Source organism: Ranitomeya imitator, chromosome 9 (genome assembly GCF_032444005.1).
Source record: "Ranitomeya imitator isolate aRanImi1 chromosome 9, aRanImi1.pri, whole genome shotgun sequence".
Lineage (NCBI taxonomy): Eukaryota > Metazoa > Chordata > Amphibia > Anura > Dendrobatidae > Ranitomeya > Ranitomeya imitator.
Window position 1 is genome coordinate 33,707,814 of NC_091290.1, and position 25,060 is coordinate 33,732,873.

Genomic DNA, 25,060 nt, shown 5'->3' on the forward strand with positions numbered 1-25,060 from the left:
GCTGTGGAAGTTGTGTGCCTAACGCTCTCCCCAGAGAAGTCATTGATTCTGGTGATAATTTTGTGAAGATGGAAGAGGTGCACCAGAACGGAGCAACGGTGGCAGGGTCTGTTCATACGCCGGGTATATTTACTATACATATGCTTGGTCAAATCTTCAATTTTGCACTGGAAGCTCGCTTTACTATTACGACACAATTATACTAGATAATCTAACAAAAAAAAATCAATAAATGACCGACGAAAATGTAACATAAATTATACTCAGGCTTCATTCAGACATCTGATTTTCGCATATGAGTGCCATGCGTGTTTTTCACAGATAGCACTCGTACCTGTGATAAACTATGGGGTTATTCACATGTCTGTTTTTCTCCTCGGGTCGAGTGGTTCGTGGAAAATATTATAGACATGTCCGATTTTCATCCGAAAGTCAGCAATGCAAGGCGATGGGTGCTTGAAAAATAATCGGACTGCACTCGGATGACACCTTTGGTCAAAATAAAACGGTCCAATTTTCTCAAGAAAAAAAAAATTGGATGCCCGAATGAAGCCCGAGTCACAGCATTTGGGGAAAAATTATTTCCATAGGACTTTTAAGCATTAGTGCAATTTGATTTTTTTTTTTCAAGTAACTTCTATATTGGTAACCTTATTGGTAACTCTGGACCGTCGAGGAATGCATTCCAAATCAAATCGGCTTTCATAGATAGTGGGGCATATCTGCCAGTGATTGTTTCTGTAAATGCCTAAATAGGTGTACACATCAGGCTTGTAGGTCAGTAAACATTTCACCCCGGAACTCCGAATGACGGCATCTGTTTGCATGAGACTTTCTTCATCGGTGAAGTCTTGAGTATACACACATATCACATGCTTACTTTCAGGATGGTGAGGACTCACTTTAGCAACATTAAGCCGACCTTCTACTACAGCAGTAGCTAAGCCACGCCAGGCGTGGTCAACTTTAAATCCAGTATCTAAATGCATCAGCCATTTTCCAGATGTTACTCCGTAATTAAGTGCCAACTCTCGAACAAGTTCATAATTAACTGTGCGTCCTGTACTTTGGAGCATTTCCCATGCATCCTGAAGGTTCTTGCCACCTTCAACCTGTGGACAGTAGCCTGGGCCATAAACAGCAATCCATCCTACCGGGCCAGATCCTCCTTCAGAATCTCCAAAACGAGGGACCCTGGAAGGACGATAAGTTTCTAACCACTCATGAAATTCCGCTCGTGGAGTTTTGCGGGCATCAAAGATTATCCAAGGATCCATATCAGCAGCCATGGACTCCGCAGCATGGTCTTCTGCTACTTTTGATACTCGCTCGCCCTCCTCACAATTTAACATGTTTGCACAACTGCAAGGATAAAGATATAACAAAAAAATAATATAACTATATTCATAAAAGCTAATCATGCAAGAATACTAACAATCCTTTGTTTTTTTTTCTTGAGACTTCATATCCTTTAAAATGCGTCTGCAAAAAACGAGGATCAAAAATGTCATTATGTAGGAGTAAATCAGAAGGAGCAGATACAAAGCAGGTGCTGGCTGTGTTATACTGCCGGCACACAAAAATAGCTGCTGTGATAGACATAGTAACATACATAGACATTTGTCCATCCAGTTCAGCCTATATTCCGTCAGACGCGCGTTTCAACCACAACAGTGTAACCTCTTATATACCACAGTCAATCAAGACAGCAGAATCTAGAATATTAGGAAGAGAAGTATGTTTGTGTCCAATGTGAATTACCCCCACCCTGCTAAGGTGACAATGGGTTGTTCTATCGGCCATGGGACTACTAAAGCCCCGGGTCTCTGCCACGTTATTGCTACTCCTATGAATCCCCGCAAGTTCAAGTCCCCTAAAGGAACTAATAAAAATGTTAAAACAAATTTCAAAGTTTACACAAACACATTTTCTCCACGCCTATGCAACCAAAACCGGTGAGTGCCGGGTCCCGCTGGTGAGGCCTAGCAACAAATGGAACGAGGTAATGTTAAAACCTCCTTTCGCCCATTCCAATGTAAAAGACTTTTTTTTTTTTTTTTTTTACAAGAAAACATCAGCAAACTCCGCAAGTCAAAAAAAGGTGACTTCAATACACTCCTATATCTCTGGAAAAGAAAAAGAAAAAAGAAAAACTATGTCATATTCCGCTCTTAGTCCCTTTTGTATAAAATAGTCGGCTTAACATGTAAAAAGTGGTGAAAGGTGCTCTTAAAGGGAACCTGTCACCTGAATTTGGCGGGACTGATTTTGGGTCATATGGGCGGAGTTTTTGGGTGTTTGATTCACCCTTTCCTTACCCGCTGGCTGCAATATTGGATTGAAGTTCATTCTCTGTCCACCGTAGTACACGCCTGCGCAAGGCAAGTCTTTCTGACGGACCCGTCGAGGCTATGTGCACCTGTTGTCTATGCGTCTTCGCAGCGGTTTTCCGCTGCGAAAACGCATACACAACACAAACCAGGTTAAAAAAAAATAAAATAAAATAATCGCAGTATTCTCACCTACCGGCGTCCCGCGCACCGATGCTCCAGGCAGCTAGCGTTCCTAGTAATACATTGCGAAATCTCGCGAGATTTTGCAAATGTATTACTAGGAACGCTAGCTGCCGAGAGCATCGGTGACGCTGCGCGGGACGTTGGTAGGTGAGAATATTGCGATTTTTTTAAAAAATTTTTTTTATTTTTCACATTATATCTTGATACTATTGATGCTGCATAGGCAGCATCAATAGTAAAAAAGAGTAAGAGAGCGAGCGAGAGAGAATTTCCCTGACGGAAAATTCTTCCACACATGCTCAGTTTGAAAAGGCGGGACCCGTCGCTGGATTCCTGCGTTTCAGTCAGCGACGCATCCTGCGCCCATAGGCTTCCATTATAGCCAGTGAAGGGCAGCGCAGGATGCGTCGCTGACTGATTTTGCGACGTGCAGAAAAAACATTCCTCTGAACGTTTTCGGCTACTTTCACACTAGCGTTGTTTGCTGTACGTCGCAATGCGTCGTTTTGGAGAAAAAACGCATCCTGAAAACGTGCCCGCAAGATGCGTTTTTTCTCCATAGACTTGCATTAGGAATGCATTGCGACGTATGGCCACACGTCGTATCCGTCGTCTGACGGACGCATCGTGTTTTGGCGGACCCTCGGCACAAAAAAAACGTTACATGTAAAGTTTTTTTGTGCATAGAGTCCGCCATTTTCGACCGCGCATGCGCAGCCGGAACTCCGCCCCCTCCTCCCCGGACCTTACAATGGGGCAGCGGATGCGTTGTGAAACTGCATTCGCTGCCCCCGTTGTTCATTTCTTTCACAATGTCCATCGCTACATCGGGCCGACACATGGCGACAGCCCTGTACCGACGCTAGTGTGAAAGTAGCCTTCTCTGCCCGACGGACCGGTTTTTTTTTTTTTACACAGGATCCAGTGCACGACGGATGAAACGTGAGGCCATCCATCACAGTCCGTCGCTAATACAAGTCTATGGGAAAATGCAGGATCCTGCATTCTCAAAAATCGACGGATTGTGACGGGAGCTGAAAGACGGAAGTGTGAACGAGGCCTAAAGCTTTTGTTTTTCTTTTACAAATTGCGGGATTTTTGTGAAAACAGAAAACCCCTTTGAGCCCCCTGCAGCTTTCTGCTCGGTACAGTGTAGTTACACGGTTAGGCGGCACAATTTATTTTTCGCAAAAAGCATGCAAGTCGCGACACAAGCAGATCGGAGACGCGGTCATGTGACTCGTTTACCGACAGCGACAACACTGGAAACGCCAAGTTATACACAAGGTAACATTTTCTATAGGTAGAGCAGGGCCAGTCATAAAAACGGCAAAAACTCCGTACCAGAGGCCAGTCATTAACTAATGGGGTGCAGGAAGCCCCTCACTGGCTGCTGGGGGGCAATGTCTGCCCCTCTAGCTTCTTCTGTACCACTCCCCAGTCCAGTCCCTCACACTAACACACCAGCAGCAGCAATAACCCCACAACCGCAGACATGACAGGACCGAAGTCACACAAGCCTTACTAGAGGCGAAGCTCCGCTGTCGCCGGTCCTCAATGTTACACTTCCGGTACCAGGCCCAGTTGCCTAGACGACACCAGCCATGTTTGTTTGTACAACCTTTTTGAGGGGCGGGGTTTCTACAGGTTTGTGTTATTCTAAAACTTTATTAACACGCGAGACTCAGTGCCTGAAGGAAGACCCCTCCTACTTTACGTCACACTGCAAGGACGGCCCCTCCTACTTTTCGCCTGACGAATACATTTTTTTTTTTTTTTTTCAATAACTTTATTGTTAACAGCTACTTTGCGTTTGCGAACAACCTACTGCAGTCACCAGGAAGCATCTTTTTTTTTTTGTCAATAGAACAAAACTTTATTAAACCGCTCCCCACGAACATCACTTGCTAGTATACTCGGCGGTTGCGGTGTGTGGCGTGTTCTCGGGTCTCGCTGCCCCCCGGTGGGTCACAGTCGTCCACCGCCCTCGACGATGCCGAGCAAGAAGAAGAAGTACAACGCCCGCTTCCCGCCGGTGGGTCTGCGGCCTAGGGCTCCATTTCTCCATTTTCCCTAGGCTTCTGTCCTTCACGGGTTGTGTGTGTCACTATCGCACTGTGTGACTGCGCGCCTCCGGTGTGTGCGGCTCCGCAGCCTTTCTCTATGGCCGCTGCGGCCTCTGCATTTGTCGCACAGTGTGGCCGATTGTCCCCGCTGCTGCCTGCGACTTCTTGTTCTGCTGCTGTATTTCTGGCATTGGCTGGATTTTAGGTCCAGGTTTATATTTGTGATGTGTCCCCCCCAGTCCCAGCACTGGGTCTCCCACCGCCTCCCTAGTGGGCACTTTGTGGCCTGTACATTAACCTCTTCATGACTGGGGGTTAATAATTGTCGTTCTTTTTGCGTCGTCTTCATCCTAGAGTCACAACTCTTCCCCCCCCCCCCAACATATTCATAGGGGATTAATATTATTATTTGTATTATAATTTAACTTTTTTAATGTTTTTATCGTATTTTTTTGTGTTTATATTGATTTATTTTTTATTTTAGCTTAGCAATTTTATTTTTTTAGGTATTAGGTTTTTGGATTTTTTTTTTTTTTTTCCGGCTGAATGTATTTTTTTTTTTTTTTTGACTGTTCATTTCATTTTAATATGTAATGTACTGGAAAAAAAATGAGGAAATTCCAAGTGCGTGGGAAGAAATACAATTCCAACATTTTGTTTCCACAGGTCTGGTATTTACGGCGCTTATTGTGCCATGGCAGCATGATATATATATATATTTTTTTTAAAAAAGTACGCTTAATGGGGTGGGCCAGTTATATTTAACTAGCTATTGAACCCGTTCTACGCCCGGGTGGCGAGCATTTATATTGGTATATGGTCTCCATCCTGTCATGTGCTGCTCCATCCTGCGTCCCCATCCTGTCATGTGCTTCTCCCATCCTGTCATGTGTTGCTCCCATCCTGCGCCCCCGTTCTGTCATTTGCTGCTCCCATCCTGCGCCCCCGTTCTGTCATGTGCTGCTCCCATCCTGCGCCCCCGTTCTGTCATGTGCTGCTCCCATCCTGCGCCCCCGTTCTGTCATGTGCTGCTCCCATCCTGCGCCTCCATCCTGCGCCCCCGTTCTGTCATTTGCTGCTCCCATCCTGTCATGTGCTGCTGCCATCCTGCACCCCCAGTTCTGTCATGTGCTGCTCCCATCCTGTGCCCTCGTTCTGTCATGTGCTGCTCCCATCCTGCGGCACCGTTCTTTAATTTGCTGCTCCCATCCATATGCCCCATACGCTTCTCCATAAGATGCTCCATAGTATATGCCCCGTATCAGGTGGCGTAAGTAACAAATAGCTGTGGCATGAAGTGCCACGGCCTCATGCCACAGCAATTTGTTGCTTGCGCCACCTGATTCCTTTCCGCCGCCATTTTCTTGGTCCTCCTGCTGGCGGAATCGGCGCCTGCGCAGTCCGCTGCAGTGTGTCTTCAAGAAAATGGCGCCGGCAGTGTGTCTTCAAGAAAATGGCGCCGGAAAGCGCGGACTGCGCAGGCGCAGATTCCGGCAGCAGGACCAAGAAAATGGCGCCGGAAAGGAATCAGGTGGCGTAAATAACACATTGCTGTGGCATGAAGTGCCACAGCTTCATGCCACAGCAATTTGTTACTTACGCCATTCCTTTCCGCCCATTTTCCGGCAGCAGGAATCGGCGCCTGCGCAGTCCGCGCTCTCCGGCGCCATTTTCTTGAAGACACACTCCGGCTCCTCTGCCTGTGACTGGTAAGTCAGAGGGCGGCGCCGGCGCGCATTAAGCACGTCATCGCGCCCTCTGAACTGTCACAGCAGAGGAGCCGGAGCCGCACGCAGCGCTGGAACGGGGAAAGGTGAATATACTTACCCTCCTGGCGGTCCCTGACTCTCCGGTGGAGATCGCGGTATGCGTTCAGTGCTTACGCATACCACGATCTCCTGGGAGCGTCACTCTGTGGGGGCTAGACTGCGCCGGCGCTTGCGCCTGCGCAGTCTATAAAGGCTTCGGACAGAGTGACGCTCCCAGCGTTATATTATAGATCTTAAATGCCTAGATAGTTTACCCCTTCCCGCTGCAGCCCTTTTTCGTTTTTGCGTTTTCGTTTTTCACTCCCCTCCTTCTCAGAAACATAACTTTTTTTTTTAAACTGCTAAAAAAAAAGTGCAATCCCACACTTGTTTTTTGTTTAGCATTTTTTCTAGGTTCACTAAATGCTAAAACTGAGCTGCCATTGTGATTCTCCAGGTCATTGTGAGTTCATAGACACCAAACATTTCTAGGCTATTTTTTTTATCTAAGTGGTGAAAAAAAATTCAAAACTTGCTAAAAAAAACCCAAAAAACGCCATGTTCCAATACCAGTAGCGTCTCCATTTTTCGTGACCTGGTGTCGGGTGAGGGCTTATTTTTTGCGTGCCGAGCTGATGTTTTTAATGATACCACGTTTGTGCAGATACGTTCTTTTGATCGCCCGTTATTGCATTTTAATGCAGTGTCACAGCAACCAAAAAAATGTAATTCTGTCGTTTCTAATTTTTTTTCTTGCTACGCTATTTAGCGATCAGGTTAATGCTTTTTTTTTTTTATTGATCGGGCGATTCTGAACACGGCGATTCCAAATATGTGTAAGTTTGAGGTTTTTTTTTTTAATTTTGGATGGGGCGAAAGGGGGGTGATTTAAACTTTTATATTTTTTTTAAAATTTTTTTCATATTTTTAAAAACCTTTTTTTTAACTTTTGCCATGCTTCAATAGTCTCCATCGGAGGCTAGAAACTGGCACAACTGGATCGGCTCTGGATCATCAGATCGCTGCTATGTAGCTGAGTTGCAGGCTTGCTATGAGCGCCAACCACAGGGTGGCGCTCACAGCAGGCCTGCATCAGTAACCATAGAGGTCTCAAGGGCCTCTATGGTTAACATCCTGACACATCGCCGACCCCCGATAATGTGACGGGGGTCGGCGATGCGCTCATTTCCGGCCACGCGGCCAGAAGAAGCGGCAGTTAAATGCCGCTGTCAGCGTTTGATAGCAGCATTTAACAGGTTAATAGCGGCGGGTGAATCGCGATTTCACCCGCCGCTATTGTGCACACGTCAGCTGTTCAAAACAGCTGTATAGTACTGCACATCCGCCAGCTATTCAAGTCACTATGGGGCGGATGTACAGTACATGGCCACTACTCCATCGACAGGGCTGTGAAGTTTTGGACAGCCTCTATAATGTAATTATCTAATTTTTTTAGCTTATATAGGTTAATTATGCATTTACTGTATGTTTCTAGGGTTGATTACTGCTCTCGCTACTCATCTTATTCTCTCCTTTTGAATGCACACTGACAGTGTGCTCTGTTGTCAGCTCGTCACTTCTCATTTGATGTGGCAAGGGAGCGCACTGTTCATTCAAAACAAATATAGCACTATGAGCAGGAAGCATATGCTGGGCATACATCGGAATTGACAACCAATGCGTGCTCAGTATAGCAGGGACTAGACCAACCTCTGAAATGGACATCACTGACTCTTCTTTTAGGGTTGGGAAAGCATGCTCTGCCCCTGATGATGTTCTGTTTGAGTATCCCAGCATGCTCTGGGGATTCTCAAACTAAACGGCATCAAAACGGAAGTGACAAAAAAAGAAAAGCTGGAAGATAGACAAAAGAGGGAGCGGTAGGGAATTTTTAACTAAACTATATTAGGAAGGATTATTACATTAACTAGAAATGTTTATGATCACACTTTGGTTTGGGACCGCCCCTTTAAGTGTGTGTCTGTAGCCTGTATATATAATACTAGATGGTGGCCTGATACTAACGCATCGGGTATTCTAGAATATGCGTGTCCACGTGGTGTGTTGCCCAGCGCCACGTGGTGTGTTGCCCAGCGCCACGTGGTGTGTTGCCCAGCGCCACGTGGTGTGTTGCCCAGCGCCACGTGGTGTGTTGCCCAGCGCCACGTGGTGTGTTGCCCAGCGCCACGTGGTGTGTTGCCCAGCGCCACGTGGTGTGTTGCCCAGCGCCACGTGGTGTGTTGCCCAGCGCCACGTGGTGTGTTGCCCAGCGCCACGTGGTGTGTTGCCCAGCGCCACGTGGTGTGTTGCCCAGCGCCACGTGGTGTGTTGCCCAGCGCCACGTGGTGTGTTGCCCAGCGCCACGTGGTGTGTTGCCCAGCGCCACGTGGTGTGTTGCCCAGCGCCACGTGGTGTGTTGCCCAGCGCCACGTGGTGTGTTGCCCAGCGCCACGTGGTGTGTTGCCCAGCGCCACGTGGTGTGTTGCCCAGCGCCACGTGGTGTGTTGCCCAGCGCCACGTGGTGTGTTGCCCAGCGCCACGTGGTGTGTTGCCCAGCGCCACGTGGTGTGTTGCCCAGCGCCACGTGGTGTGTTGCCCAGCGCCACGTGGTGTGTTGCCCAGCGCCACGTGGTGTGTTGCCCAGCGCCACGTGGTGTGTTGCCCAGCGCCACGTGGTGTGTTGCCCAGCGCCACGTGGTGTGTTGCCCAGCGCCACGTGGTGTGTTGCCCAGCGCCACGTGGTGTGTTGCCCAGCGCCACGTGGTGTGTTGCCCAGCGCCACGTGGTGTGTTGCCCAGCGCCACGTGGTGTGTTGCCCAGCGCCACGTGGTGTGTTGCCCAGCGCCACGTGGTGTGTTGCCCAGCGCCACGTGGTGTGTTGCCCAGCGCCACGTGGTGTGTTGCCCAGCGCCACGTGGTGTGTTGCCCAGCGCCACGTGGTGTGTTGCCCAGCGCCACGTGGTGTGTTGCCCAGCGCCACGTGGTGTGTTGCCCAGCGCCACGTGGTGTGTTGCCCAGCGCCACGTGGTGTGTTGCCCAGCGCCACGTGGTGTGTTGCCCAGCGCCACGTGGTGTGTTGCCCAGCGCCACGTGGTGTGTTGCCCAGCGCCACGTGGTGTGTTGCCCAGCGCCACGTGGTGTGTTGCCCAGCGCCACGTGGTGTGTTGCCCAGCGCCACGTGGTGTGTTGCCCAGCGCCACGTGGTGTGTTGCCCAGCGCCACGTGGTGTGTTGCCCAGCGCCACGTGGTGTGTTGCCCAGCGCCACGTGGTGTGTTGCCCAGCGCCACGTGGTGTGTTGCCCAGCGCCACGTGGTGTGTTGCCCAGCGCCACGTGGTGTGTTGCCCAGCGCCACGTGGTGTGTTGCCCAGCGCCACGTGGTGTGTTGCCCAGCGCCACGTGGTGTGTTGCCCAGCGCCACGTGGTGTGTTGCCCAGCGCCACGTGGTGTGTTGCCCAGCGCCACGTGGTGTGTTGCCCAGCGCCGTTTGTCACAGGTTAAAAAATAAACATATACTCACCTTTCCGAGGGCCCCTTGTAGTCCACGGCAGCTTCCGATCCCAGGATTCGTGTGAGCGCAGAACCTGTGATGACGTCGCGGTCACATGACCGTGACGTCATGGCAGGTCCTTCTCCCATACCATCTTTGCCACCGGAACCTGCAACGGAAGATGGCGGCCGGCGCGAGCGACTACGGAGGGTGAGTATAGCAGGTTTTTTTTTTTTATTATTATTATTTTTAACATTACATTTTTTACTATTGATGCCGCATAGGCAGCGTCAATAGTAAAAAGTTGGGGACACACAGGGTTAATAGCAGCGGTAACGGAGTGCGTTACCCGCGGCATAACGCGGTTCGTTACCACCGGCATTAACCCTGTGTTAGCGGTGACCGGAGGGGAGTATGCGGGCGACAGGCACTGACTGCGGGGAGTAAGGAGCGGCCATTTTCTTCCGGACTGTGCCCGTCGCTGATTGGTCGTGGCAGCTGGTGAGACCAATCAGCGAATGAATAACCGTGACAGACAGAAGGACAGACAGACGGAAGTGACCCTTGGACAATTATATAGTAGATATATAATATATACAGAACAAAGATGAGGCAGCAAACGAAATTGGTGAAAAGACTCCTTTATTCACCCCTACAAGCTACATTTCTGCTGCTATGTAACCTTTCTCAGGTGGAGAGACTACCCAGCTGGTTACCCTTGGGAGAGATCTAGCAAGCACAGAAGATATTCTTCTCTATATCTCTGTGACGCACTCATATACAACCCAGATTCTAAAAATCTTGTGACTGTGTAACATGTAAAGAAAACAAGAGTGGATTTGGACATCTCTTATCACCATATTTTATTCACAGCGGAACATATGACACAGATCATTTGAACGTCGGACATTCTTCCACGTCATTCAAAAAAAATTAGTTCAGTAGTTGATGACCGCAACACATTCCAAAAAGATAGGACAGGGTTAACAAAAAGCTGGAAAAGTGGTACTAATGACAAACCATCTGAAGGTCGATTTTCAACTAAGTCATTTGACTGTATAGAAAGAGCATGTCGGAGAGGCAGAGTCACTAAGAAGCAAAGATAGTCGGAGTTTCGGCAGTCTGAATAAATGCATCTAAAAAGTGTGGAACAATTTCAGAAAAATATTCCTCGACTTAAAATTGCTAAGTCTTTGATTATGCCACCATCTACAGAACGTAATAACATAAAAAAATTCAGAGATTCTGCGGAAAGCCATGTGCACAAGGAACAAGGCTGACTGTTCATATTAGATGCTTGTGATCTCCGGGCTGTCAGGCAGCACTGCATGATACACTAGCATGGTTCGGTCATGCAAATAATTGCATAGGCTCAGGAATACTTCCAGAAATCATGGTCTGTGAACACAGGTCACCAAGCAATCTACAAATGCAAGGAAAAGCTCCATCATACAAAGAAGAAACCACATGGCACAATCCAGAAACGCTGCCTTCTTCTCCAGGCTGAAGCTCGTTTATAATGGACTGAGGCAAAATCGAAAACTGGTCGGATGAATCAAAATATGAATATTCTTTATAGGAACCATAGACGCGGAGTCCTGCAGATCAGGCAAGGTTTGCAGGTTTTCTTGGGATGTTCTGTGATTTCAATGGCCCTTATTTTGTTATGGGATCTCTCTCCAGACCCCAGAGCATAATAATCATCAGATGTAAAATAAAAAAAATCCTTATACTCCTCTCACCGCACTCCTGTCTGGCCCATCACACAACAGGACCTCTCCGCATTTTCTCATCACCGCCTCTTGTTCTAAAATCACAGTGTGGAAGGTTAAAAAAAAAAAATAAGTTTTTTTGTAGAATTCTATTCTTAATTTATTTGCTCATCTCTACTGCGGACTCTGGAGGAGCGGGACCATCCAGCTTGTTATCAGCGCACCGCTCCAGCATCTCTGATAGTATGGGATCTGCATTAGTACCTTTGGCATAGACCGCGCATACATAAAAGGCGCCATCAATGCTGAGCATTATACAACATCTGCTCCATCCAGACATCATCTATTTCAGGATCAAACACTACAGAGAAAGTAGCGCAAAGAGGGTCTTATCCAACAAACAACAAAGGCATTCTTATAAGGTTGTGTTAACCTGATCCACGGTGATTTGTCTTTTTAAGTTGAATTTCAGCTCTGGCGGATCCATGGGTTATAAAAACTGAGTATCCGGATCTCCAGAATTTGTAGATGCCTACCGTGCTGTCAATTCACAGAAAATGATTAGGCTACGTTCACATTAGCGTTTTGCGGGGCTGCGTCGGGCGCAGCCGCGGCGACGCATGCGTCATGCGCCCCTATATTTAACATGGGGGCGCATGGACATGCGTTGTATTGCGTCTTGTGACGCATGCGTCTTTTTTGGCGCAAGCGTCAGGGCGCAGAGGACGCAGCAGGTTGCATTTTTTTTGCTTCCAAAATCAAGCCAAAAAAGGACGCATGCGTCACAAAACAATGTGTTTTGCATGCGTTTTTGTGTGCGTTGCGTCGCTGACGCAGCACCGCACAACGCAAATGTGAACGTAGCCTTAAACTTGCAAGTTTTTATCCAGCACGTTTCGAAGTGACAGGCGCTTCTTCAGGGAACACAAATATGTGGTTTCCTGAAGACATGCCTGTCCCTTCGAAACACTTTGAATAAAAAAAACGCAAGTTTAATAATTTTTTGTGAATCGCAGTCCAGACATTTCACCGATAGAAAACATTTGGCGCATTATGAAACAAAAAAAAAAAAAAATCCCACAAAGACCCCGGCGTGTGGAGCATCGAAAATCCTAGACAATGACAGGACAATGTTCCTCTCTCAAAACTCCCATCGATTGTCTCCTCACTTCTCAGATGCTTACGAAATGCTGTAAAAAGAAGAGGGGAAGCTGCACAATGGTGGACACGGTCCTGGCACAACTGTTTTTTGGGCATCTTCATAACAGGAGAAGAAAAAGAGTAAAAAAAAAAATAGCCAATAAATTACAAAATAACCCAATTTATTGAAAAATGTCACTAGCTTCCACATAAAAATACATAAAATTATCAAAAATTGTATAGTATATGGTTTACAATAACATTGTGACTACATCCATGGATACATTTAATGACCAAGGATTGCAGAACGGGACATGCGTAATTGTCAAAGAATTAGGAGATTTCCACAGATGGACAGCATATCTATAAATTGCCTCCAAATGAGTGTATATATCTCATATAGTGGTATAGCAAAACAGTGCAATCACGTGAGTGCTAATTATTATTATTATTATTATTAATAATACTAATAATAATAATACTAATTACTAATTTAGTCACCATACATCTCTGTGCAGTTCATACAAAGTAATCTATAATTAGATAAAAGGGATAATTACCCATCTGTATAAAAGTCCCGTTTGGATCCTGGTCACCTTACCCCAACGCGCGTTTCGCCTGTGATTACCGCTTCCTCAGGGGGCATCTGTTGCTGCCATCAATTTCCAAATACTTCAAATGAAATGTGAAAAAATGTAAAGTGCTGCAGAATATGTTGGCGCTACAGAAATAAAATCATTATTATTAAAAATGTCCAAAGTTCAACTTTTGATCTGTGAGCTATGTTGACCGCTGCTGTTCCGTGCTGTAATTGAGCAAAATTGGAAATGTAAGTAATTAGGCCAATGATTGTTTTTTCCATACTTTTTAACAACCGTATAAGTGTAATATAATTAACTTTGTGAATGTGTTGGCAATGAACCTAATGAAAATATAGTTTTAAATTGGTTAATAAATATTGAAGACTTTTTTTTTTTATTTTTGGATTATAGGCAAGGATCAAGAAGATTATGCAGACCGATGAAGAAATAGGCAAAGTTGCTGCCGCTGTTCCTGTCATAATTTGTATCCTTTGAGAATATTATTTCATGTCTTTATATCTATTGCCTGGATTCCTTTTTAATAGGTATTATTAGTTTGTTTGTTTTTTTTGTTTTGTTTTTTTGTACGATTTACACATGCAACTCCCAAGTTGCAAAAAGTCTTTAGTAAATGCTAATAAGTTGACCAAATTCCAGCGCCACCTCTATTTAATCTACGCAGTAAAAAGATGACTTTAATAGATTAATAATTACTGTATAACTTTAATCCGACAAATGCCTACAACTCCTTCAGTGTCTGGTCATTCATAGATTCTTTGTCAGATTATCAGCCTTGTTTCTGGACGCCATTATATATCGAGACCTGCGCTGAATTGTGTGATGATTGGAAGTTGTTTTTTTTTTTGTTTTTTTTCTCCATGCATTTCTATGAGAGCTGCAAAGAATGAGAAAAAAATCTGCTTAATTCTGTTTAAAATTACAAAATGTCGCAATTTTTTTTTTTTTTCACATGCTTAACTCTGAAAAGACCACTTGTGTTGAAGAATTATGTAATGTAAATTTTCTTCTAACCTACAAATATGTAAAGAGTACCCGACCCCAATTGGTTGCTTGCTCTCTTTTTAATTTATTTCTGCATTTTTATTATTTCTGATTTGGTGCTTTAACAATTTCACATTTATTAAAAAATATATTAAAATGCTGGCCTATGTCTATAGCTGCCCCCCTCTAGCAAAAATCAGGTTCAAACATTTGGCTTTTGGGATCCCAGCATGCAAAGTGGGATACCAGTACACTCTGTGGCCCCTCAGTGTAAGTTTGCGATCTCGGGCTTTTATTGTAAGAAGGGCCACGTTGGATCCCACAACCTGGAAGTTCGGACTTGACTTTTGCTATAGACACTAGACCTTTTTAGGAGGCTATTGGGGACATTTGCCAACATTTTGTTTAATTCGACAATTTAGCCAATTATCATCCATATGAGGCTGCCATTATTTTCTTCAATCTAAAGGGTACCTCCGGATTGGTGATTTATCTTTTAAAGTACATGTAACACAAAAATAAAGCCTGATTTAAACAATAGGTAATTTATTTTTTGAGAACTCCTTCCCGTTTTCAAGAAGCCATATTCTTAAGGTACCGTCACATTTAGCGACGCTGCAGCGATCTAGACAACGATCCCGATCGCTGCAGCGTCGCTGTGTGGTCGCTGGAGAGCTGTCACACAGACAGCTCTCCAGCGACCAACTATGCGAAGTCCCCTGGTAACCAGGGTAAACATCGGGTTACTAAGCGCAGGGCCGCGCTTAGTAACCCAATGTTTACCCTGGTTACCAGCGTAAACGTAAAAAAAACCCAAACACTACATACTTACCTTCCGGTGTCTGTCCCCCGGCGCTGTGCTTCTCTGCACTGACTGTGAGCGCCAGCCGGAAAGCACAGCGGTGATGTTTACGGCTAGCCGGCGCTCACAGTGCAGAGAAGCACAGCGCTGGGGGACAGACACCGGAATGTAAGTATGTAGTGTTTGGGGTTTTTTTTACGTTTACGCTGGTAACCAGGGTAAACATCGGGTTACTAATCGCGGCCCTGCGCTTAGTAACCCGATGTTTACCCTGGTTACCAGTGAAGACATCGCTGAATCGGCGTCACACACGCCGATTCAGTGATGTCTGCGGGAGTCCAGCGACGAAATAAAGTTCTGGACTTCTAGCTCCGACCAACGATGGCACAGCAGGATCCAGATCGCTGCTGCCTGTCAAACTCAACGATATCGCTATCCAGGACGCTGCAACGTCACGGATCGCTAGCGATATCGTTCAGTGTGAAGGTACCTTTACTTTAGAAATCTGCTGGATAGGTTTAAATAACATTCTTTCTGTTCACGTGCAAAAGATGCGCTCTGAGCACCTCGGCTATGGCTTCTCTTAGCAGAAGGTCGCCACACAAGGACTCGCTCTTACTTTGTTACACATTTCGGAGCTGGCAGCCGCCATTTATAAACGATTAAACTCCTTGACATTTCCGCAGCCCGTGCACTTGAGCTGTTCCTGGAGTCGCTGTTGAAAAAAGCTTGTCAGGTGACGCAGTCTCGAAGTGCAAAGACCATGACTACTTCACATCTGTAAGTTTTTTTGTTCTTTTATCCGAAAATAATTACTTTGGTTGTCAGTTAATGAGTTTAATTAAAGAAGTTGCCCACTACTTTTCTCCTTCGCCTCATTGGGGGACACAGACCGTGGTGTATGCTGCTGCCACTAGGAGGCTGACACTAAGTGATACAAAGACAGTTCGCTCCTCCCCTGCAGTATACACCCTCCTGCCGGCTCTCAGCTCCTCCGCTGCAGTATACACCCTCCTGCTGGCTCTCAGCTCCTCCCCTGCAGTATACACCCTCCTGCCGGCTCTCAGCTCCTCTCCTGCAGTATACACCTCCTGCCGGCTCTCGGCTCCTCCCCTGCAGTATACACCCTCCTGCTGGCTCTCGGCTCCTCCCCTGCAGTATACACCCTCCTGCCGGCTTTCGGCTCCTCCCCTGCAGTATACACCCTCCTGCTGGCTCTCAGCTCCTCCTCTGAAGTATACACCCTCCTGCTGGATCTCTGCTCCTCCCCTGCAGTATACACCCTCCTGCTGGCTCTCGGCTCCTCCCCTGCAGTATACACCCTCCTGCTGGATCTCGGCTCCTCCCCTGCAGTATACACCCTCCTGCTGGCTCTCGGCTCCTCCCCTGCAGTATACACCCTCCTGCTGGCTCTCGGCTCCTCCCCTGCAGTATACACCCTCCTGCTGGCTCTCATCTAACCAGTTCTTGCTTAGTGTCTGTAGGAGGCACTTGGGTCTGGTTCAGACCCCAACGTTTTTATTTTATTTTTTACTTTTCTGTCAATTTTTTTATTTTTTAATTAACGGAGTGAAGGGGGCGACGGTTCCTTTCAAGGTTCCGATCTCCCCCGAACCATCAACAGGCGAGCACGGCGAGTATACCTCCCCGTACCCTCTCCTGCGACGTGGGAAGCCATGCCTGAGCTCACTTCAGGGGCGACGGTTCCTTTCATGGTTCCGATCTCCCCACACCAGCAGCAGGCGACCACATGGAGTGTCGCCTCCATGTATCCTCTCCTGGAGCCAGGCCTAATGCCGGACAACTGGCCCTGTCCACCCGGGGGCTGAACTCCGTGGCTGTACAGAGGCCCCTCTCCATAGCGTCTGAGCAGCCCCCACTGTCCCACCACTGTGAAAGCGGATGGCAGAAGGAGGCGGACGGTTCCTCTCCACCTCCTTAACAAAGGGATGGTCAATTGAGGTTTATCCCTCTATCCCTACACCGTTCACGCTGCAATACCTGACCTGCAGCAGAACAGTAGAGTGCGCGCGCTTTCCTCGGCACTGAAACAGTCATCGCCGGGGCTCCATGCTGGGACGCGCACCGATGGTGAGTGGATCAGCGGAGGGCCTCTGCAGTGGCATATTCACATGTTGACAGGCAGCCTCAGCTTCCCTGTGCCCCACCTCCCTGAGTTAACGCTCCGGCCGGCTGCAAAAATTTAGCCCCTGGCTTCGGCTGATTTGTAGGCCGCATCCCAGAAGCCGTGCCCACACTATGGCGCGCTAAGGCGATTCCGCTCACCTTTTCTGCCGTTTCTTCCCTGGCACGGGAGCGATCGATTCTCTCAGCAATGCTGGTATTGCTCACGCCGGCTGCAGAAATTTAGGCCCTCGCTTGGGCCTATTCATGGAAGTCACGAGGCTCCGTCCACATCACGTCTGTCGCCCCGCCCCCCCAAATTAGCGCCTCTCACTCTCTGCGAGACTTTACCACCTCTGCAACTCCCATTGGCCATCTTGGTCCACCCTGCCGGCACACACACACACACACAGGGGCTATGGTTTGTATTAAAGGGGCACAACGACTCTGCATCTGGGTAAGGCCAGGTTCACATTGCGTTAACAGCAGCCCATTCAACACATATGTTGACGGGCTGCTGTTAACGCAAGTGCCGACATTCCATCGCGCTAGCGCAGATATAGATAGCAGATGCTCTATCTGTTCTAGCAGTGACGGACCCGGAAGCACTGCAGCCCGCGTGCGCATGTCCATTGTGGGCGTGCGCTAGGAATTAATGGCGGCGTTAATGGACTGCATTACACCGCGTTATGCCGCGGTGTAACGTAGTCCGTCTAACGGACGCCAGTAACGCAATGTGAACCCGGCCTAAGGAAGTACTGCTCTCTTCCCCTGCATCTTCCCCCTATACTTAACATGACCAGTATTTCCTGCCACATGACCAGTATTCCTGGTCTTAAAAGCGCATGACCAGTATTTCCTGGTCTTAAAGCTGTCGGCTAGCAGGGGCCGCAAGTATTCTAGAAACGTACAGGCGTCTAGAAAACGGAAGTTTCATTTCCTGATCCCTCACCAATGATTTGCTGAGAACAAGTCTCTGAATATGGATCAGATATTGCCTTGGTTCTGGACTCACCAGAACTTCAGAAAAGGATGGATTCGCCTATTTATATCATCAACCAATCTCTGTAGATTGACGAGGACTTCGGTTCTACTCTAGATCACGCAGTGTCCCTCATGAGGAAACTAATCTCCCTCGCAGAGGATCTGCCATTCACCCGGACAGGGAGCATCTGGATAAGCGATCCACTGGAAAGAAACCTCTGCAAGCACGGTATCCTTTTTCAGCCAATATGCAAACATGCGGGGTGTTCCCTCCACGTATTCCCATTTAAGACGTGAGATGCCATGCCTGGTCTGATTCTTAAGGGCGACGGATCCTTTTTAAAGGGCACCGATCTCCCCACACCATCAATAGACGAGCACATGGAGTGTCGCCTCCATGTATCTTCTTCTACAGCCAGGCCTAACGCCGGACAACCAGCCTTGTCCACCCAGGGACCTTAACTCTGTGGATGTACAGAGGCTCCTTTTTTTTGGCGTCCGAACACCCCCCTCTGCATCTCCACTATTTAGCAGATGATGCAAGAAGGCGGACGATCCCTCTCCACTTCCCTGTTAAGAGGATGGTGGATCGAGGGTTCATCATTTTAACTCCGCACAGTCAAAAGAGAGCGGTGATTAGTAAAAGATGGTTTTTCCTCCTTCTGCATGCAGCCGCGCATTCTGCCACTTGGTATTTTAACCGGGTAGAATCTCCTGTGGTATACCTACCAGTATCCCTACCCGATGGGTCATCAATTAAAAATACAACCGACTGTCAGATAGCAAATCTAGTTTGTTCCGTCTTGCGGCCTCCAGTTCAGCGCTCTACCCTCCCTTAGCCGCCACATGTGTTGCTAGAGCAATGGTCTCTTGGTCAGAGACATTAACTATTTTGATTTCCTATAGACCCAACCATCAGTGGATCAGTTGTCCAGGACGGTCTAGATCTAAGGGATCTTGGTTCCAAAAGTAAGACCGACCCTGAACCTCAAACTTCTACCAAGCTTGACAAGGTCCCCCTTCTTCGGATGGAGTTCCCCCGCTGAGCCTTTTACTTCAACGGAAAAAGGGGGAGTTTCTGGCATCCACCGACATTCGGGATGCTTACCTTCACATTCCTATGTTTGTTCCTCTTCAAAATTCTTTCGCTTTCCCTTTCGCGAGCAGCATTTTCAAATCGCGACCTTGTTCTTCGGCCTCCATTCCAGTGATGGGCTGCTTGCTGTAGTTTGCAGATCTAGCCATTCTCTGAATGTTGAGCCCTGTATAACCCTGCACAAACCATTGATTGGCAGTGGAGACCCCCTCAACGCTTCTTTATGTACATGCGTGCGGGGGTTCCGGTTTTGAAGGGGATCTGGATCGGAGCTCCCGCCGCACATAGCATATTGCATAGCGTTATCTGTGTCTGATAGTGGCATTTAATTGGAGTGAGCACTTGTGCTCGCACTCACCGGCTCCCATCGGCCTCTTGTAATACAGCCACGGGGGACCGATGGGTTACCTTTGCAGCCGGAGGCCTGATGAAGACCCGATCACTGTCATCGTGGAAGCTCCTTAATACTTCAAGCTCTATAGAAAGGCCACGATTATCACTATATGCTCTGGTATTGCAGTTTATAGTAAAAGCGATTCAGGTGATGGCAGGATCAAGTTCCCAAAGGGTACAAAAAAAATGTTTGAAAACAAACAAACTTTGTCCACCCCCCAAAAAAATGCAATAAAAAAATCAAAATGTCATGTTCCCCAAATAATTAGTATCAATTAAAGTGTCATCTCGCCACGCAAAAAATAAACCCTTACACAGCTCCATAGGCGGAAAATAGAAAATTTTACTGGGTTCCTCCCCCCCCCCCCCCCCCCTTCAAAAAAAAAAAAAGCGCTACAAAAGAGTTTATTTCTACAAACTTCTGAATTTTATTTTTCTCTATTTAAATGAAAAAAAAAATATTAGGCAAGCTTAGTAGCGCCATAATCGTATGGACCTGGAGAATAATATTTGAGTCCTTTTTAATTAAGGATGAATATAGTAAAAGCAAAACCCAAAAAACTTTTCAGACTTTGGCTATGTGCACACGATGCGGATATGCTGCGGATCCGCAGCGGATTTTTCCGCGCAGAAACGCTGCAGATCCGCACTGTGATTTACAGTACAATGTAAATCAATGGGTAAAAAAAAAAAATCAGTGCGGAATTGCTGAGGATTTAAAAGAAGTGCATGTCACTACTTTTGTGCGGATCTGCAGCGTTTCTGCACCCCTCCATGATAGAAATCTGCAGTGGCAAAAATCCGCATCAAATCCGTATAAAAACCATGGCAAATCCGCAGCTGCGGATTCTGCCAGGCGATGCGGATTTTGTGCAGAAAATTCTGCACCACATTTCCTACGTGTGCACATAGCCTTGGTGTTTTATTTGTTTTTCCCATTTTAGCACTGCAAAAGCAAATCCTCGTATGGCTTTGTCAGTAGAAAAAGCGATGAAGTAATCTGCATGATTAGATCTCGTCAATCTGGTGCTATCAGCGTGAGTGAGAATAAACCCGCACACTGCGCGAGGCACGCCGGGGTGTTAAATAGCACTTGAATTGAGCTTGTTATGCACACAATATTTTTATCAGGATGTAGAGAGGAGTCCTTCGTTCTGTAGCGCTTTTCTTAATGCAGATCTTTCACCAGATTTCACCATGCAAACTGTATATATTATTTATCAGATATTGGATCTGATGAGGCTGCTGTACTTATAAAAATTCTGAGATGGGGTTTATTTTTTTTTTTTATCATTCTCCTAGCAGTCCAGCTGAAGTGAAGCCAAGCGAGTTGAGCCTTCGCCCACCTAGCCTGACAGCTGCAGCTTCTTCTGAGCAGTGTGAGATCACAGCGGGAAGGAGGTACACTGAGCAGCTGTCCGTCAGGCTAGGTGGGCGGAGATTGAGTTTAATATTTCAAAAAGGATTATACAGCTGTGGTGACATGGAGTTTGCAAGAAAGTGCACCAGCCTCATTAGGTCTAAGGGATCCACGTAATAATACACAGGCACAAAATTTGCTTTAGTAGATTATGGTTCACCAGAGCGTTCCAGCTCTTCTCATCCATGCTATGGATAGCCGATAGATCGTTTCATGGGCGAAGCCCATTCATAGGGTGCGGGACGGGGAATTTCAAATCTTTAGTTATCAGTAGTTTTTGTCTTTCAAAATCACGTTTTCCCTTTTCATGGACCATGCAAAGAAGCTGTAAGTTATAAGTTTTTGCCATTCTATGCAGGTTTCAATCTGCATTTTGCAGTCATCTGGTATAGTTTTAACAGTTATTGTCCTTGACAATGTTGAAAAATGTGACCCAGGCTGCCACCCGTTATTGTAAAGTTTGTATTTAAAGCAAACCTGCCTGCAAAATTCAATGCTCTGTACTAGTGATGAGCGAGCGTGCTGGTATAAGGTGTTATCTGAGCATGCTCGGGTGCTAATAAGAGTGCCTTCGGCGTGCTTGAATAATATGTTTGAGTCTCGCGGCTGTTCGACAACCATGCAGCCACCCCGATTCGAAAACAATATCTTCGGCGTTCTTGACAACTATTAGCACATGAGCATGCTCAGATAATACCTTCTCCCAGCATGCTCACTCATCACTACTCTTTATCTGTAGTTTTATGAAAGAGCGGCTAAAGGGAGAAAATGAAGATTTATTCTGGCTGCAGCTGCTGGCTGCCACTCACCTGTTAACTGTTTTGTTGCACTGTTGTTGCTCCAGGCACTATCCCTGATGACTGCAAGCAAGCAGCTGCAGGGAGAATAAAACTTAATTTTCTTCCTGTACCTGTGCTTCGGTTAACCAGCTTAGCATTGTTTAAATGCCCTTTACCAGCAGGTTACCACTTTACCTACAGGTAAATAGCATTTTTGTGGCTGACCTGTTTGCTTTAAAGTGGTTGTCCACCACTAGGACATTTCAGCATTACTTGTCGTTGACCTAACCACACTTTTTTTTTTTTTTGACAATAGTGGTTTAATGCCATTCTATCGCTTTCCACGAGTTGCTGTATTTGTAAAAGGATTGTTGGAAAGTAATTGCTATTATTCCCGACTTTGGTTTCCTAACCGCCTCCTCCATCTTCATCCTCGCAGGAAGCAGTGTATAGAGCTGGAGCAGCAGTTTGACTTCTTAAAGGATCTCGTCGCCACTGTCCCAGACATGCAGGGAGAGAATGAAGACAATCACACGGAAGGGGAAAGGGTGTCACGGAGGTACCAAGGTTTTTTTTTTTCATTTAATAATGACAGTAATTATCATCTTTTACAGTTCAAACAGAAGGGAATGTTTCTGCTCTCAAAAGCTTACAATCTGAGGAAATAAGAGTGGCCAAAAACACAAGGGTTCGGCCATCTTCAGTTTTAAAAATAAAAACAAATTGCCTGATAATATGCATAAAGCCTCAGATTGTGTTGGTGCTGCAGCCGTCCGTTTTCTTTTGGGTGTTTTTTTTTTTTTTTTTTTTCATGATTTGTTTTGGTGACTTTATTTCAAAATCTTTTGAAGTCGGACATATTGCTCTAAGATCACCGGCTTTACTGGCCGCCGCCTGTGCTTTACAGCTCCTTCTGCGTTTGGGGACACTGCACACAATATCTGCTCTGTAAATTAATCAGTGACCGGAAACCATTTCTTTCCTTTTCGAATGATCGTACTCCTGTCGATGGCAGGAATACAGTGATCATCAGAGGCAACACGTAAAATCAGGCTGATGGCACGGGCTAGGAGATTAGCAGGGGAGCAAGGAAGCAGTTGCACAAGGTAACTTATAGTTTCCCCTCTGTATTCCGTAAGGGTATGTTCACAGGTTGCTTTTTTTTTTTGTTTTTTTTTTGTTTGTAGAAAACCATAGCGTTTTACTGTACAATCAAAGCGAATGAGATTTTTGAAGTCTCATGCTCACAGTGCTTATTTTTTTTTCCCTTGCCGCATCGTATCCATTCTTGCGCCTTTTGTGCAGCAAGTTACATCCATTCTAATGAAGGAGGAAAAAATACGCAACAAAAAAAGCGTGCAAAAATACGCCTATTTTATGTAAAAAAATTTCCTGCATAAACATCAGTATTTGCAGCAGATTTTTCTAGTCTGATGCCACGCGCTCACGTTACCCATTTGTGGTTTGCAATTGCGTTTGCCTTTTTAACCAAACACTGATTTTATATATTTATCAAAGGGGTCGCAAACCAGGAAGCAGTCGAAAAAATGGAGGGACGGCAACGAAAGGAAAAGATAAAAAGCAATCAGAAACAGACTCCGAGCAAGAGGTGAGTGTTATTTTCAAACACATTTTTGAGGACAATTGGGTACTCTAGGGCTGTTTGTAAAAACCTTGTAAGAAAAAATATTTGAAAACTTATTTATATTTATTTCAAATGTTCATTTGTGGTAGGTTGTATTTGGTTTTTCCCCTTTAACTCAGGTAATTTTTACATGTATTTTTGCTATAGGCTTCTCTGTAAGATATTATTATTATTATTATTATTATTATTATTATTATACCATTTATTCTATGGCGCTTTACATGTGAGGAGGGGTGTACATAATAAAAACCAAGTACAAACAAGTACAAGTACGTCTACCTGTACTGGCCGACGCTGGGTACTGTACATCTGATTCCTATTTAAATCAATAGAAGGCAGGTGTGCAGTACCCTGCGGCGTTCACTACAAGTAGACGGAGCAGCTCGGCAAGTGAGTACTTGTTGCCAGCAACACCAGTAACAGCTGATCGGCGGAGGTGCCGAGTGACAGACCGCAGCCGATCAGGCATTGATGAGCTATCCTTGGGATAGACCATCAGTGTAAAAGTAGTGGACAACCTCTTTAAGGGCAATTATTCTGCAAGTTAATCAGAAGTTTAATTTTAACAGGATGACTCAGAAGGCACCGAGTCGGAAGGTGACGAAGACATGTGTCCGGCCCCACCTGCAAATATTCAATCCCAAGTCTCATTTCAAAGGTAACGTATGTGGCGTGAACTGAAGACTTGTATAAATGGAGTGTTAGAAATCGGTACAACCCAGCTCTAGAGTTAGGCTACTTTCACACTAGCGTTTTTTTAAATCCGTCACAATGCGTCGTTTTGCAGAAGAAACGCATCCTGCAAAAGTGCTTGCAGGATGCGTTTTTTCCCCATAGACTTCTATTGACGACGCATTTGCGACGGATTGCCACACTTCGCATCCGTCTTGCGACGGATGCGTCGTGCTTCTGCGGACCGTCGGGAGAAAAAAAACCCTACATGTAACGTTTTTTTCTCCTGACGGACCGCTTTTTCCCACCGCGCATGCGCGGCCGGAACTCCGCCCCCACCTCCCCGCACCTTACAATGGGGCAGCGGATGCGCCGGAAAAATGCATCCGCTGCACCCATTGTGCAATGCAGCAAACGCTAGCGTCGGAATCTCGCCCCGACGCATTGCGACGGGGAGATTCCGACGCTAGTGTGAAAGTAGCCTTATTATGCATGAACATTGGGGGAGAATATAATTGTGTATACATACATTGGTCTTTTATTTCTTACATTTCATTATTAATTTTTTATTTTTTTTTCTAATTTTATTTTCAGTCCTCCTCCAGCTCCAACCTTCCGGCATTTTCAGTCCGTACCAGTCATGCCCTCGGCACCTGCTGCTTTGCCCACTATGCCAGCCCCATCGCTGCCCGCTGGCTGTGACGAGGAGGAGGATTATGACTCGTAGCCTCCGGACAGACCAGTTCAAATTCCGTTTTCATTTATTTGCTTACTTTGGTTTTTGTTCTTTTGTTGTTTTGGTTTTTAAATTGGGCCCATCGGCCCCTGGGTGGGATGAGGGGTGGGGGGTAAATGTGTTCTTAAGTTTATTAAAAAAGGAGGTGGAGGAAA

The 25,060-nt window shown here is 46.4% G+C and overlaps 2 protein-coding genes across 2 annotated transcripts; one reads left to right on the plus strand and one right to left on the minus strand.

Moving 5' to 3' along the window:
- Nucleotides 1–494: 494 nt before the first annotated feature.
- C9H11orf68 (chromosome 9 C11orf68 homolog) lies at nucleotides 495–4,168 on the minus strand. Its single transcript, XM_069740329.1, has 2 exons — nucleotides 4,042–4,168; nucleotides 495–1,362 (listed from the first exon to the last, which is right to left on the minus strand). The coding sequence occupies exon 2, from the start codon at nucleotides 1,350–1,352 to the stop codon at nucleotides 627–629; it is 726 nt and encodes a 241-aa protein (XP_069596430.1). The 5' UTR covers nucleotides 1,353–1,362; nucleotides 4,042–4,168; the 3' UTR covers nucleotides 495–626.
- Nucleotides 4,169–4,384: 216 nt separating this feature from the next.
- DRAP1 (DR1 associated protein 1) lies at nucleotides 4,385–25,060 on the plus strand. Its single transcript, XM_069738456.1, has 7 exons — nucleotides 4,385–4,551; nucleotides 13,664–13,736; nucleotides 15,743–15,836; nucleotides 22,292–22,411; nucleotides 23,371–23,461; nucleotides 24,067–24,155; nucleotides 24,764–25,060. The coding sequence occupies exons 1-7, from the start codon at nucleotides 4,510–4,512 to the stop codon at nucleotides 24,894–24,896; spliced, it is 642 nt and encodes a 213-aa protein (XP_069594557.1). The 5' UTR covers nucleotides 4,385–4,509; the 3' UTR covers nucleotides 24,897–25,060.

Bases quoted from the DNA above. Each gene is read 5' to 3' on its own strand.
- C9H11orf68 (XM_069740329.1), bottom strand. From the start codon at position 1,352: ATGTTAAATTGTGAGGAGGGCGAGCGAGTATCAAAAGTAGCAGAAGAC.
- DRAP1 (XM_069738456.1), top strand. From the start codon at position 4,510: ATGCCGAGCAAGAAGAAGAAGTACAACGCCCGCTTCCCGCCG. The intron at 15,837-22,291 runs GTAAGTTTTTTT...TCATCCTCGCAG, and splicing joins ACCATGACTACTTCACATCT to GAAGCAGTGTATAGAGCTGG. The intron at 23,462-24,066 runs GTGAGTGTTATT...TAATTTTAACAG, and splicing joins AAACAGACTCCGAGCAAGAG to GATGACTCAGAAGGCACCGA.